Source organism: Saimiri boliviensis, chromosome 4 (assembly GCF_048565385.1).
Source record: "Saimiri boliviensis isolate mSaiBol1 chromosome 4, mSaiBol1.pri, whole genome shotgun sequence".
NCBI lineage: Eukaryota > Metazoa > Chordata > Mammalia > Primates > Cebidae > Saimiri > Saimiri boliviensis.
In genome coordinates, this window is record NC_133452.1 from 116,673,787 (window position 1) to 116,690,314 (window position 16,528).

Sequence of the window (16,528 nt, forward strand, 5' to 3'; positions counted from 1 at the left end):
GGCCAACCATATGTCATATTACATTAATTATAGAAATACTTAAGAAAACAATAGAACACTAAATTTTTCTCTTTGGTGGAAATGGTGAGAAAGGACATCTTCCAAAGGAAAGACAATGAGAAAAACTTTTTAGAACATGAGACAAACTATGTTTTAATGTTTCTCTGTTGATGATACCAAATACAGTAAACCCAAGGGTGTTTTAAAAACCTGGGATTCTCAATTCCAAAAGATAAAAGTAATGGTAAAGAACATAAAGGTTTCCACAGTCTTACATTTTTTATTGCCAATAAAGCCTGGCCTTGCTGCTTAGACATTTATAGATAGCAGCATTTCCAATGTAAGCCCATGGATTAGTGGCAATCTGAAAACATCAAAGAGCAAGTATCATAGTTACCACTGCTCTAAAAACAATCATGAATGAAACAGCTGCATCCTATAGGCAACTTCAAGGGCATTTCAATAAAGGAATGCTTGTTCTAGTACAAGTTAAATTAAGACCTGTAGCAAAAGAACATTTCATAATACTTAACAGAAATGTCCTAGACTATAGCCAGGCATACTGGCTCATGACTGTAATCCCAGCACTTTGGGTGGCCAAGGTAGGCAAATCATTTGAGGCCAGGAGTTCGAGACCAGCCTGGCCAACATAGTGAAACCAGATGGGGTTTCTACCAAAAATAAAAAAATTGGCAAGGTTTGGTTGCCTGGGCCTGCAAGCCCAGCTACTTGGGAGGCTGAGGCATAAGAATTGCTTAAACCCAGGAGACAGAGGCTGCAGTAAGCTGAGATCGTGCCACTGCACTCCAGCCTGGGCAATACAGAGAGACTCTGTCTAAAAAAAAAAGTCCCATACTATTACCAATATATTCACAACATAATTTAGAAATATGTTCTATATTCTGGATGATCTGATAGAGACTTAATGCCATATAAGGAAATATGCTATAATTTTCTCAGAAAGGTTTCTTGGTTGAGAGATAGTTCATCAATTTTTTTTCATCAAAATAAGAACTACCTAAAGGGTTAGTTACTCAAGTAGGAGATGTCTCTTAATGGTATAATACGCCTGATACTTTTACATTTCTGTTAAGAAAAAAGAGGCTAAGATTTATTTTAAATTTAACATATCATCAATAACCAAGCATGTACCTGTTAACAACTGCCAATCTTTAAAAATAAAATGTGAAACCTACTGTGGATTGTTTCACCTTATTCCTTCTGAAAAACCTAGACCTGCCTAATCTAATCACTTGTGCTTTGCAACTTGTCTGAAAAACCATTGAGTCCATTAAGAATGCTTTCTTCTATATCAGCATTCTGCTTCTTATTGTCATTTCATTCTTTCTTTTAATTAAGACAGGGTCTTGCTCTGTTGCCCAGGCTGGTCTTGAACTCCTGGCCTCAAGCAATCTTCCTCCCTCAGCCTCCCAAGTGCTAGGATTACAGGGATGGGACACTACACCTTGCCTTATTCCTAGTCATTTCTAAACCTTCTTCCTGACAAACAACTCATGAAAAAAACACTTCACACCTATATGCCCTCATCTCCATCCATTTACTTAAATGCACACATGTACATATCAAAAAACTCACTGTTAAGTAGTTTTTCTTCAATACCCAGAATCAAAGCAAAGGAAATCCTTTGCCTTTTCTATCCCCTAAACAGCCCCCACAACAAGAATTTAATGTAAACAAAATAAAGTTTTGATGTAAACAAAATAAAAATAAAAAACAGAAAATTATAGATGTAACTAAAGATATATATGCAACTCTTACATTTCCTTTCAGTGTCAACTCATGGCAAACAAAGGGCATATCTGTTTTACATACTGAATGCTGCTGTGTCTGTTTCACTGTGTATGAACATTAGTTAATGTACTAATTAGAAAACTCTAGTACATTAGAAATGTCTAGTAGAATGCTAGTCTACAGTTCACTAGCATTCTACTAGACTTTTCAAAGAAGTCTGAAATTTAAAAAAGAAATCTGTTTGATCTGGGATTTAAGCAGTCAATTATACTCTTACTACACAGTCTAAAATTAAAGAGATAAAAACTAAGTATTTATACAGCAATTTTTGTCTTGGTGGCCCAAAGCATGTTTAAATGATTAGGGCTTTCTTTGCTATTGAGAGAGTATACTGGGAGGCCACCTTTATTATCCACACTTTGGAGATACTGAATACACAGGTTAAGTGGGTTTTACAAACTAATGTCATGAGTCATCATAAGAGCTCACATCTTCTGACTAAAAATTCTGGTCTTCTGCCTGCTGTCCACCACAAATTCTCATTTAATTTCTAAGAGCACAGGAATCAACTCACTAAAATTGCCAGCAAGAATTTGTAGGCATTTACTTTTTTAAATGAATGTTTGCCTAAAAATAAAAAGACCTGCCTGTGAAGGAAGTGCAAACTTCCTTGAGAAGCAGTGGTTATCTCTATCTGCATTTGAAAATCATTAAAAAAAAAAAAATCTTAAAAGCTGATGAGTGCATTACCTCTTAACATAAACAGTAATTGCTAGTTCTTCTAAAAGTGTGATTTGATGACACCAGAGCCTCCCAGTTTTGCTTTAAATCACTTTGAACAAAGAACTACACTTTTTTTTTTTTTTTGCCTTAGTACTTCCCTTCTTAAAACAGGAAAAGAAAACTTAATTCCTACCTGACACAGACAACATAAGGAAGAATTTACTGTTTGTGGACTGCTTTGAGATTCCATAACGAAATACATAATCCAGTTGCTCGTCAATCCTACAATAAACGCAAACTTCACTGAACATAATTGCTTCAGCAGATGCCTTCAAAATAGATACTATACCATTATTTATGGAAAGATGAGTTTTATGTAAGCCAAATCTTAAACACAATGCAATGGAGAAAAAAAAATTACAAAACTGTTTAGAAAGTTCTTTTGCTCAATTAAAAAATTTAATACTTCTCACGTATGTCTCCTGTAAACACACTAATTCTACAGGTAGCAGAAGTTGTATGCATTTATCAGAAAACAGAGACTCTCAGGAAAATTACGCTATCAACTGCAATACCAAATGTATAAAACAAATTAATGATACATTTTATAAAAGAAATTCTGTTAAATTTCATTTAAGATTAGTTCTTGGACAGCTACACCTAATGGAGGACAAGAAAATTTCCAAATTTCAAGTGTACGTTTGTAGGTCAAGCTTTAACAAGTCTTAACCCATTATAGTTTCATAAAGTCTGTATTCAAGTTGCTTTTCCAGGTATGTCAGGTAAACATAATTCTTAAAAATTAAAGCTTTAATCAGTAAGTGTAACCGATTTAGTCCTACTGTCACTCATTTGATGATAGTTTCAACCGGTAAAGAAAAGGAATGTTATTAAACTGGAAGATGAATTAGAAACACTGAGTGGATACCTAGCTTAGGCAGAAAGCAGTAAGGACTAGAAGGGTATGTCAGAAAGAAGTCTTCAGAGATTTAATAAAAAGTTAAACAAAAGGAATGAAGTTAAGACGCTTGACTTACAAATGGGGAGGAGAGGGAAGAGTTTTAGAGGGTAAAAAATTAAGATTAGAGCCTCACTGAGTCCAGGATGCAAAAAGACGGGAGGACAGGGGCCATTAGAAGGCAATGAAGCAGGGTACCACAGGAAAGCGAAGGGAGTGAGGGTTTCCGAAGGTAAGATGGGGCATGGAATGAACTCCAGTGCAAACCGATGCTAAAGCAAACATTTTGCAACTAACAAAAAGGGAACCAGGAGGAAATACCGAAAGGAGGTGAATGAGAGGAAAATAAAACCAAGGAAGAAATCATGAAAGTAACAAGAGTGAGAAACCTAGTCGGCCAGAGTAAGGAGCTCCGGACAGGGAAAAGCCAGTCTACTGATGGTAGCACAGAGATACGCTGCTTCCCACCATGGGACCACCCGGGCGAAAAGGCAAGTGGGAGGCGAGGGGTGAAAAAGCAGAACCACGAAAGCTGGTAAAGGAGGGACAGAGTGACGAAGACGGAGCAGGGGTGAAGGGCAGGCGAAGGCTCGCCAGGCGCGAGGTTCAGGAAGAGCGGGTCGAGGGACGCGCGCAGGGACAGGGGCGGCTGCGGGCACGGGGAGGGCAGCGCGCGGAGGTCCCCAGCTTCCTTCAGAGCGCTCCGCACCGCCGTCCCCACCGACCTTCAGCCGGGCCGGGGCCGGGCTCCGACCGCCAGCAGTCGGGTGAGGGGCCGCGGCGGGCGAGCGACGCACGAGGAGGAGGCCGCTTCCTGCCGGGCCCCTGGGAAAGAGGGACAGAGGGAGGGGTCGTGGGTGGGTGTCGGGAGCCGGGGGAGCTGAGGGGACAGTTAGGGGGTTACCTCTCGCCCTGCTCGGCCTCTTCCCCCGCCTGTCGGACAGAGAAGCTCGTTGTCCAGCTGGAAGATGACGACCCTACCCGGGTCAGCACCATCCCGCCCCGGGCCCCCTCACATCGCCATCACAGTAACCGCAAACACCGCAACTGCGGAGCCGGTTCGTCACCGCCGCTCGGCTACTGGCCCAGCGCGCCCAACGAGCATGCGCAGTCGACCCAGTCCCGAGGGAGCCCGGGCCAGCCGGCGATACCTGCGATCAACAGGTCCCCGGCCGAGCGGCCCCGCCCCCGGCCTCTCTCACCTCCTCCTCCCGCCTCTTCCCTCCCCTCTCTAAGGCTAAGCCCCGCCCCTTCAAGCTCCGTGCCCCGCCCTTCAGGAGCTTCAGCGGCCCCTCCAGCACCAGCGGCAACTGAGATTTAGAGAGATTTGTCCGCCCTACCCGGCTCCCGTTCCCAAGTTCCCGCGAGAACGGGAGGTTTGCGTCAATAAAAGGCGCGCGTCCAAGAAAAGGGGCTCGGCTGCCAGTTTAAGGGATGGATCCTGGAGGTGGATGAAGAGTAGGGAGCAAGAAGAGGGCTAAAAGAGGGAGTTCCAAAACTTTAGCTGTTTTTCTCATCATGTTCTTTCTCCTTTTCTCTCTTTAGCTCCTCCTTGCAGTCCCGGGTAGAAAGCCCGGTTCCTGCGCTAGTCGATTTGTGCCTTAGGAAAGGCGGCTGCAGGGATTCTGCGCTGAGGCGGGACAGCTGCCTTTCGGGACTTAGTCCTTGCATCTTGGGAGGTGTGGGTGCTGATCTGGTTGTTTCTCGGTTTATGAAGCCCAAAAGCCCGGGAGGGGGCTGATGAAGTGAACCCTTTCGCTATTGTATTCCATTAACAGAAGCCCACGAAAGATAGTTGTTCATCGATTTATTTCACTCTTCCCTGTTTCTGAACCTTATCCGGCAGAAACTTTTGTGGTGCGTAAAGTCCAGTATGTTGCTAAAGCTGAGTTAATGAAAGGAAAATCTTGGCTACGATTTCTGTGTTGAAAAAGAATCTAGGATCGATAGTGGTGTTGGTTGCACAACAATGAATGGACTTAATGCTACTGAACTGTGCACTTAAAAATGCTTAAAATGGTAAATTTTATGTTATGTATATTTTACCACAATAATAATGAGTTAGAAGGAGAAAGCTTTGTACATTCATTTGGAAGTAATGGTGATGTCTTGTAACCTAGGCCATTTGGGGGACATGTTTTGAATATGTACTTTAACCACTGCTTTTCGTCTTTGTACCGGGTTTGTTGTTGTTGTTGTTTTGAGACAGAGTGTTGCTCTATTGCCCAGGCTGGAGTGCAGTGGCGTGATCTCGGCTCCCTGCAACCTCTGCCTCCAGGGTTCAAGCGATTCTGGTGTCTCAGCCTACCGAGTAGCTGGGATTACAGGTTCCTGCCACCACGCCCAGCTAATTTTTGTATTTTTAGTAGATACGGGGTTTCACCAGGTTGGCCAGGCTGATCTCGAACACTTGACCTCAAGTGATCTGCCTGCCTCGGCCTCCCAAAGTCCCGGGATTACAGGGGTGAGCTACCGCACCCAGGTAAATTTTCTTATTTCTTTAAGAGATTATTTTGTGTTCTTCTGTCAATAGATACTTACCAGGAAGTCTTCCCTAAATCTCTAGGTTAGTTAAGTGCACCTCTTCTGGGTTCCCAGACAACCCTGTACCTACTCCAATTTTAGCTCTTTAGCAGAACTTTTTTTTTCCTCCTGTCTATCCCTAATAGATTGCAAACTGAGAGTTTAGAGCAGGCGTCCCCAAACTATGGCCCTGGGCCGCATGCGGCCCGTTGAGGCCATTTATCAGGCCCCCCGCACTTCAGGAAGGGGCACCTCTTTCATTGGTGGTCAGTGAGAGGAGCACAGTATGTGGCGGCCCTCCAACGGTCTGAGGGACAGTGAACAGGGCCCCTGTGTAAAAAGTTTGGGGACGCCTGGTTTAGAGTGACCCTTAACCTCCATTATATCCCTCAGTAACTAGCACAGTATTTGGCAAACATAAGCAATAAAAAAAATATATATATAAAATGGTTGAGCTGATTTGACTTTTTTAGAAGGCTCACCATGATGCTTGTCAACTTCTGCAGCCTCAATTCCTCAACCAGTGGCACAGAAGTTTTGGCTTTAGTTCAGCACAAAGACCAGTTTCTTACTGTATAGCTTTTATTCAAGCAATCTTTTCCCCTTTACTCCTCCCAACCGCCACCACAAGATATTCCACTTCAACTCTCTGAAATTGTTTTCTCCGGAAAGTTTTTCCTGACTCATGACCTCTTCCCAAAGTTGGATTCATGCTTCTTCTGAGCTCCAGTAGCTCCCTGTGCATTTATCTCTGCACTATACACATTGCATTATAGGGTAATAATGCAAACACTCCACCCAAGTTCTTTTTCATTCATGTTGGTGTCTTCCAAGATTAGCACACTGCCTGGCACATAACAGATGAGTTAAGAATGTGATTTGAATAAAAAGAACAAGGAACAGAGAAAGAATCTTGGCACACTGTGTGTTTTAGGGATGCATGGATGTGGAAATGCAAATAGTTGGTTGTTTACTATAGTCTCCTAAGACACAGCTGGAACTAAAAACAAACAAACAAACAAACAAACAAAAAACAGAAAAAGAGATCATGCCACTGCACTCCAGCCTGGGCAAAAGAGTGAGACTCCATCTCAAAAAAAAAAAAAAAAAAAAAACCAACAACAACAAAAACATAAGAAATAAGAAAATTTATGGCATCTACTGAGGTACAGATACTAGAGAGTATAGAACACACTAATATAATTGTCAGATTACCTGTGTTCTAATTCTAGAGTCTACAGTATACTGTGTTATCTTGAGAGTCTCTTACCTTCTCTAGGTCTATTTTCTCTCACATATAAGAAGATAATCACATTATGTAGAATTTGAATTCCTTTAGAAATTTCTCTAGAAATTTCCTGATTCTAAATTTCCTGTATTTATCTTCCCAGGTTTTCTGTCACCCATTATACTGCTAATAAACAGTTTCACATTCACAAGAACAGAAAGCCAAACACCGCATGTCCTCACTCATAGGTGGGTGTTGAACCATAAGAGCAAGTAAACTCGGAGAGGAGCATCATGTACTGGGGAGCAGTTGGGGTGGGTAGGGGAGAGACAGCAGGGGGTGGGGAGGGATAACATGGGGAGAAATGCCAGATATAGTATGCACCTAAAGTTAATAAATTTTTAAAAAATAAAACTTTTTAAAAATAGTTTATGTCACATTTAATGCACATTAAAATGTTATATGTGTACTTTTCAATCTATGTTGTGCTCAAGGAATGCAAGATTTGGAATCCTTTCTATCTTGTAATTAGTTTACATGATTTAATTTTAGCATGGAATGTTTTTGAATGTTTGCTAAACCCTTTTAACTGGAGTATTCTCTTAATCCAAAGATCAGGTTATCTCCTCCTTTCTCGGTTGCACAACATTGATTCAGCTGGAGATTGAGACAGTAGAAAAAATGAATATTGTAAATTTGAAAATAGCCTCATGAAGGATGTCTCATATTTGTCATTTGCTAAACATTAATTTACTTAAAAAAAATAAGCTTGCTTTTTCCTTACTGGGCTTTATGATTTTAAAAATATTTGTGTTGTAAGTGTGGTCATTATTTGAAAATTATAAATGAGATATAGTCAAAGTTATTCCACAACTTTTTTCAACAATATGATTATTTTTGGCATTTCATACAGGGAATTCTGAATTCTTTTGGAATTAGAGTATTCTGTAATATATAAAGTATGATAAGTATTAATAAAGTATTAAACCTCCTTCTAGGGCATTCACTCTTATCTCCAGGCAAAGTACAGATTTTATCATTTGCAGATACTTGGGTGAATGCCCACAGTACGCAAGGATAAGTTTTTTTTGGAGGTTATATTACTTTAACAACAAATATAAGATTAAGCAGAACAAAGTTTCATTATAGGACTTCCTTTATGGGTTAGTAACAGCTACAAACCAGAAGGGCAAATGTATTACTTCATAACACAGTGTTGTAATATTTCATGATTTTGATTGATTGTTTATTTTGAGACAGAGTCTCACTCTTTCACCAGGCTGGAGTGCAGTGGCACCATCTTGGCTCACTGAAATCTCCACCTTCCAGGTTCAAGTGATTCTCCTGCCTCAGCCTCCCTCATAGCTGGGATTACAGGTGCGCACTACCACACCCAGCTAATTTTTGTGTTTTTTGTAGAGACGGGGTTTTACCATGTTAGTCAGGATGGTGTTGATCTCCTGATCCACTCACTTTGACCTCTGAAACTGCTGGGATTACAGGTGTGAGCCACCACACCTGGTCTATTTCATGATTTAATAGCTGTGTGGCCTTTCTGGACAAACCATGATATAAAACTCAGTTACCAAGTTTTCCTTTCTTGTAATGGCAATCCTTCAGTTAAAAAAAATAAAATTTTCTTTCTTATTTACAAAAAAGTAGTTTTTGTTGGTTGCAACTCGGGTTACCTAGGTTTCTGAAAGATAGCATGTCTGCTTGGATCATTGGAGTCAGTCTGTCAGACAGAAAACATTCCTCCTACCACCAACCCACTGAATCATTCCTGTGACGTATGATTAACTAGTATCAAGTGACCCCAATGAAATGATTTCTGAATTATTCCCTTCTTTATATGCCTGAAGCTTACCGTGGTTGTTTTTTTTTAATGTAATATTTATACTAATTATCATTTGCCCTTTGACAGGAAACACATTAGGGCAACTCTCACTCTTCTTATGACTCATGCATTTATATCTTGAGTCTTGATCTTTAAACCAATTCTAGCCACACATCTTCTGCTTCATATCAGACTGTGTCACTTTTCCTATTATCCTGCTATAACTTTTGATTCAATGTATCCCAAACTCATCCTGCCTTCCTTCACACACAGATCTATCTCTCGGTCAAGCTTCTGGTTTCTGTCAACACCCCTTCCCTTCCCATTTACTAAGCCCAGAACCTCACAGCCAAATATATGTATGTATATGTATACATATATATATAGATATCTTTTTCTTTGTTTTCTTTGTTCTATTTTCATTTCCTTATCTTTTAAAATCATTATATATGTGTGTGTGTAAACACACACACACACACACACACACACACACACACACACATTTTATCTTTTTGAGACAGGATCTCACTCTGTCACCCAGGCTGGGGTGCAGTGGTGTGATCTTGGCTCACTACAACCTCTGCCTCCCAGGCTCAAGCAATCCTCCCATCTCAGCCACCCAAGTAGCTGCAGCTATAGGCTTGCGTCACTATGCCCAGCTAATTTTTGTATTTTTAGTAGAGATGATTTCACCATGTTGCCCAGGCTGTTCTTGAACTCCTGAGCTCAGATGATCTGCCTGCCTTAGCCTCCTAAAGTGCTGGGATTACAGGCATGAGTCACTGTGCCCAGCCCATATATATTTGTTTTTTTTTTTATTTCAACTTTTATTTTAGATATAGAAGGTATATGTGCAGATTTGTTACAGGGATCTGTTGCACCCAGGTAGTGAGCATAGTACCCAATAAGTAGTTTTTCAACCCACACCGCACTGCCTCCTTTCCTCTTCCAGCAGTCCACAGTGTCTACTGTTCCCATGTTTATGTCTAACACAGCTATATTTGATGCTTCCCTTTTTAAAGTTTCCTGTCCATTCCATTTCCATGTCTTGTCTGACCCTTCTTTCAAAATATTTGCTCTGTTTCAAAATGCTTCTGTAGTCCAAGGAAAAGTCAAACTTAAACAAAAAGAGGAGCATCTCTTCTGGTGAGACTGGAGAAAAGGATTTAAGGTACAATGTGAATGGAAACGAAGGTAATTTGTAGATTTTAAATCTACATTTTACATCAAAAACAAAAAAAAAGAATAAAACTTTAAGCATTGCATAAACTACCATAATGTCTTTTAGTTTTCTGATCCTAGTAATAGTAGATAGCATCTTGAACTTTTATCATCTGCTGAGTGCTAGTTTTAATACTTAACATACATTATTTCTGCTCCTTACAACAAAATTTTAATGAAATAGGCATTATTATCCATTTTTCTTTGTAGTTTTATGTATGTTTACTTCATATATTTTGACACTCTTTTTTTAAGTGTATTTGTTTAGGATAGTTAGGTCCTGTCAATGAATTCGTATAAATATTTCACCATTATGAAATGGCCTTCATTTTCCTTGGTGAAATTTTTTGCTCTGAAGTCTACTTAGCATCATATTAATACAGTCATTCCAGCTTTATTTTGATTCATCTTATTATGATATAGATTTTTCTGCCTTTTTACTTTTAACCTACTTGTGTCTTTATATTTAAAGTGGATTGCTTGGAGGTCTCAATCTCTGGCTTGTAACTGGTATATTTATACCATTTGTATTTAAGGTATTTACGGATATGTTTTGGTTTAAATGTATCATCTTGTTGCTTGTTTTCTATTTGTGCTACCTGTTCTTTGTCCCTCTTTTATTCTTTTTTAAAACGTATTTTGCATTAATATTTTTAATGATTCAATTTTATCTCCTTTGTTGGCTTATTAGAAATTGCTCTTTTTATGGTATTTCAGAGGTTATTTTAAGGTTTATCATATACAGTTTTTGCATATCATGATCCAATGTCAAGTATATTACACACTTTACATACAAATACCTTACAACACTATACTTCCGTTTTCCACTCCCATCCTTTTTCGCTGTTGTCATACATTTTATTTCTACATCTGTTATAAACCTCACAGTGCATTTTTTTGTTTTAATTGGTCAATTATTTTTAAAAGAAATATAAATATGAGAAATTCTTTTGTATTTTCCCACATAGTTATCATTTCCAGTGCTCTTTGTGTTTTAGTGTTGACTTAGATTAACACTTCTTAGAATGTAGGTGTGCTAGTGATATATACTTACTCAGCTTCTGTATGTCTCAAAATTCCATTAATGTATCTTTATTTTTGAAAGATACTTTCACAGGGCATAGCATTCTAGAGTGATTTTATTTCAATATTTTAAAGATGCTGCTCCACTGTGTTCTTGCTTGCATTGTTTCCAACAAGAAATCTGCTGTTTATTTTCATTCCTAGTTGTGCAATGTGCCTTTTTTTACCCCTCTGTATGCTTTTAAAATCTTTTCTTCATCTATTTAAAAAGGCAGTTTAATGTGCCCTAGTATAATTTTCTTCACTTTTTTTGTGCTTAAGGTTTGTTGGTTCATCCATCTATGGGTTTAGATTTTTCATCAAATTTTGGATTATTTTGGCCATTATTCAAATATTTTTTCCTTCCTTTGGGAACTATAATTATGCACATATTAGACAGCTTATAGTAGTCCTGTAACTTACTCAAGCTCTGTTATTTTTTCTTTAGTGTTTTTGTAAATCTTTAGTGTTTCATTTTGGATAGTTTCTATTGTTATGTCTTCAAGTTCACTTTTCTTCTACATGTTATCTGCTATTAATTATATTAAATGTATTTTCCATTTCAGACATTGTAGACTTACCCTCTAGAACAGGAAGTAGCAAAATATGACTCATGGGACAATTATCCCATGGCCCTTTTCTGTATAGTCCATGAGCTAGGAATGATTTTACATTTTAAAAAGTTTTTGTAAAAAATACTTTAAGTGGCCTGCAAAATCTGAAATATTTACTTTCTGACTCTTTACAAAAAGAGTTTACTGATCTTAGCTCTAGAATTTTATGTCTTTTTTGTATTACATAAGTCTCTATTTTACATCTTCAATATTTCCTCTGGTTTCTTGATTATATGATATAGTTATGACTGTTAATGTCCTGGTCATCTTTATCATTGTCATATTTATCATTTCTGGGTCAATGTCAATGATTTGTTGTTGTTTTTTCCTTATGATGGGTTACGTTTTCCCCTTTCTCTGAATTCCATATAATTTCTGATTCAATGGCCAACATTGCACATTTTGCCTTGCTGGTTTTTGACATTTTCATATTCCTGTAAATATTCTTAAACTTGTCATGGCCTGCAGTTAAGTCACTTGGAAACAGTTTGAATCTTTCAGATCTTGCATTTAGGCTTTGGTACATAGGACAAAAGCATCGTTTAGTCTAGGTTTGATTTTTCCCTAATATGAAGCACAACTCTGTGAGTATTAGATGTTGTCCTAGTAGTTATAACATTTTCCACTCTCTTTAGTAGGAAGAGGCATTATACCCAGCCCTGTGTGAGCACTTGGAATTGTTTGCAATAATTCTTTTCAAGTGTTTCTTTCCCCCAGCTTCAGACAGAATTTTTACATAAATGTACTTTTCAGTACCCAGTTGGGAGATCTGCAGTTCTCTGGATTTCTCTATATAGCTGTTACCACTCTTCTACTCTACCCTGCAAACATTACCTACCATGGCCTCCTCTGACTTCCAGTTTTTTCTCAACTCAGGGATCACCAGGCTTTGTCTGAATTCCCCTCCCTGATCCACTTTCTCCATGCAGTAAATTAAAGCAATTATAGAACTCCTTTTATTTTCTGTTTCTGAGGCATTATTGTCTTTCCTTGCCTGATAGCCTTTCTCTAGGAAAAAAAATATATATATATGTGTATATATATATATATATATATAACTTTATGTACACACACACACACACACACACACACACCACACAGACAACACACACACACAATTGTTTTTGTAGTTGCTTAGGGTAGGAAGTGGGGAACCCACAGAGTAGTATTAATAAATACAGTCCTTGTTACTCCATCCTAGCCTGAGCAGATGTTCGTTTGATTTTTTTTAAACACCCTTCACAATTTAGCACCTACCTACCTACCTTTCCATCTTAACCTTTGCCTTAGTTAAATCGATCATATTTCAGTCTTGGCATTTTGGCTCACTTTAACCCCTGCCTAAGATTCCTTCTACCTTCTTATGCACAGTGCCACAGGACTTAGAGAACACAAATTTCCATTGTCTTAGAGTCAACATTGGGGTATCTTTCAATTTCTTAGAAAATGTTTACTATAACCAGGGTATGGTGCCTCATGCCTCTAATCCTAGCACTTTGGGAGGCCAAGCAGGCAGATTGCCTGAGCTCAGGAGTTCGAGACCAGCCTGGGAAACGCGACTAAACCCCATCTCTACTAAAAATTCAAAATGTTATCCGGGCGTGGTGATGCATGCCTGTAGTCCCAGCTACTCAGAAGGCTGAGGCATGAGGATCACTTGAACCCAGGAAATGGAGGTTGAAGTGAGCAGAGATCATGCTACTTCATTCCAGCCTGAGTAATAGAGAGAAAGACTCTGTCTCCAAAAAAAAAAAAAAAAAAAAAAAAAAAAAGATAATTTTTACTTTAGATTGCCCTTACCATAGTATTAGAATAGCAAAGTAGAAGGGATTAAAGATTAAAATATTTTTTTCAAAAACTCTCCTTTCTCTCAAAGGTATTTTTATAAATTAGAGAAGACTTGGGCTGGACTATATCTAAATGCAGAAAATAATTGCTTTTTCATATTGTTTGGGGAGGTCTATTCTTTTACCCATCAATGAGGTAAAATGAAAAGACTATTAATAATTTGGGGAATTGGATTCAAACTCTAGTGCTGTCACTAAACTGCATGAATCTAGGCAAGACATATTAATCACCAGAGTCCTCAGCTGCTTCTGTGTTGTGAAAAAGATGCTAATGTCATAGGCTCCATCAGTCTGTGATTCTCCTGTTTAAGATAACCTTTTCAGTTCTAATCACTTTATTGCTTTCATTTCTTCCAATATGCCTTTGGTATTTTCTCAGGATATTTCATTAAGCAGGAGAGAATAAATAAGGTAGATTATGGGCCCAGTTTGGTCTGCTCAATTCTTTGCAAGCTGCCAGTCTAGAAGCTGAATATTTTGTCTATAGTGCTTGTATTTTTGAGATAGTCACAAACACCTCACCTATACTCTCCTGGCTAAGAAGGTATTAATCTTAAATTGAGTGTTTCTGGGATACATATTATATAAAAGTTTCTTTGAGGCAGAGAACGACTTTTACTCTTCTTTCTATCTACCAGAGTGCTTTGCACCAAGCAGGCTCCAATCAAATATACTTGATACTCTCAGGTACCTTATCTCATTTATGAAACAGTTTATTAAGGATACATGTTAAAATAATATTTAATTTAAAATTCTGAGCCTTTCGGAAAAAAATCCAGATATAACCCACTTAACTTTTTTATCCTTAAAGAGTTAATTTATTATTTTTGGTCTGTTTAGACACAATACAATAAAGAAAAATAAAGTAAAATAAAGGGTAATAAAATTACAACGTTTCTGAAATCACTTTAGTGAATCCTTCACATAAATTAATAGTTCACCTCATATGTAGGCAGAGAGCATAAAATTTAATGTTAGATGATTTTTAAATTATAATGAAGAAACTATTATTTACTCACCTTTCCCTTTATCTTCACAAGACAAATAAACAGATCTTTAACATGCCTGGAATGATATGTTCAGTTATGACTGATATGAACAGTCATTTCTCTAAAACTATATTTTATTTTACTGATAATAACAAGGCCTAATATCAGCCCTTCTTATTTTTTCCAGCTTACTCTAAATGTCTTCTGCTCCTAGTTTATGCCTTTCTAAGCCATTCTCTGCACTGTTGAGTGATTTTTATAAAATGCAAATTTTATCATGTTATCATGCTTATGATTAAAATTCTTTAGTGGCTGTCTAGGGTCAAGTACACATGTCTTAGCAAAGCTTATAAAGGCTTATAAAATCTGCATCTGGGATGAGAGTAACAATGGCAGAGGGAAATAAAGTGTTCTGGAGGAAATGGAACCAGAAAGAGAGTAGGAATAGTATGGCATGAGGAAGCTTTTGCAGAGATGAGGACAACAGTTGCTTTTCCAGTGGGCATCAAGGTTGATATTTAGACAAGAGTATTTCCAATGTACCAAAATAATGAGACAGACTAAAAATGAAAAGGAGTTATATGTAAGAAGTAGAAGTCCCCTTTTATGTAGCAGGGTATGCGTGTGTGGCGCGGGGGACAGCTTGGTGGCTTAAAGGAATTAGAGCTGATCAAGAATGAACATTCACAATCTGTCCCCTGCTAACATCTCCAACCCCCTTACTCACTCCCTAAAGTGCAGTCTTCTGAATGCATTATGCCTTTCTCTCCTTCACTTCTAAACCTTCACAAGTGCTATCCTCTCTTCTAGACTCAGGTTCTTTCTTCCTGAAACTTGTCTTGGATCTGTCCTCCATTTGGCCATGGCCTGGTTAATTGCTTTCCTTCTGTGTTGGCATAACATTCCATTCACACCTCCCTCATCACACTCATATACTCATTATGTTCTGTCCCCCAAAACTAGATATGAGTTTCTCAAGGTCATGCTCTGTCTCTTGTTCATTTTTTAATCTCAAATACGCATCACAGTGTTGGCAAGATAAAAATCAATATGGTACTATTGAATGAAGGAGTTTACAAGTTCCTAATCAGTTAGTTAATTAACTAATTAATTACCCTTGTGGCTCAAACCAAAATTTGTTACTCTCTCACCTTCTTTCTGATCCCATCTCTCACCTCTTGACTCCCCTTTTCTGCTGTCTTGCAGACCAGTGTCTTCATGCCGTTTCAGTTCTCCATAGTCCTACATTCCACTATCCTACTCTCTTTCCCTTTCTCTACAAACCCCAGCTCCAAGAATGATGATTCAGTTCTATCAGTGAGATTTGGGAAACTGAAACCAAGTGTGAATGATGCTTAACCACTTCCCAAGATATTTGCATTTCTGTTTGTTTTAAAATTAATAATTTTACTGTTAAAATAATACATGCTTATTTTGGGCAATGTAGATATATAGTTATTTAACAATTATTTACTTGTAGGCACTGAGAGAATATAGCAGTTGAAGGGTGGGGAGGCAAAAATCTGCTATCATGGAGTTTAAGTTCTAATGGAAGGTGACACCAAACAAAGGAAATGGATAAATTAAATAATTTTAAATAGTAAATTAAAAGGTATTAAGTATTCCTCTCTCTCTCTCTCTCTCTCTCTCTCTCTCTCTCTCTCTCTCTGTGTGTGTGTGTGTGTGTGTGTGCGCGTGCGTGCACGCATCTGTATGCAGGAGAGGGAATTGGGCAGATAATTTATTTTAATTGATATGTTGTTGAACTATAAGG

At 38.3% G+C, this 16,528-nt stretch overlaps 2 protein-coding genes across 2 annotated transcripts in view; one reads left to right on the forward strand and one right to left on the reverse strand.

Moving 5' to 3' along the window:
• The window catches only part of FAM135A (family with sequence similarity 135 member A), a 154,524-nt gene extending 138,499 nt beyond the window's left edge, over window positions 1-16,025 (reverse strand). The window contains exon 1 of the mRNA XM_074398106.1: window positions 15,930-16,025. The gene's annotated coding sequence lies outside the window, so the exon portion shown is untranslated. The remainder of the gene's footprint in view (window positions 1-15,929) is intronic.
• On the forward strand, window positions 3,799-5,213 carry LOC141584198 (uncharacterized). The gene is made up of 3 exons (XM_074397099.1): window positions 3,799-3,924; window positions 4,016-4,200; window positions 4,979-5,213. Exons 1-3 carry the CDS (start codon window positions 3,799-3,801, stop codon window positions 5,172-5,174), a joined length of 507 nt encoding a protein of 168 aa, XP_074253200.1. The 3' UTR covers window positions 5,175-5,213.
• Window positions 16,026-16,528: the final 503 nt, after the last annotated feature.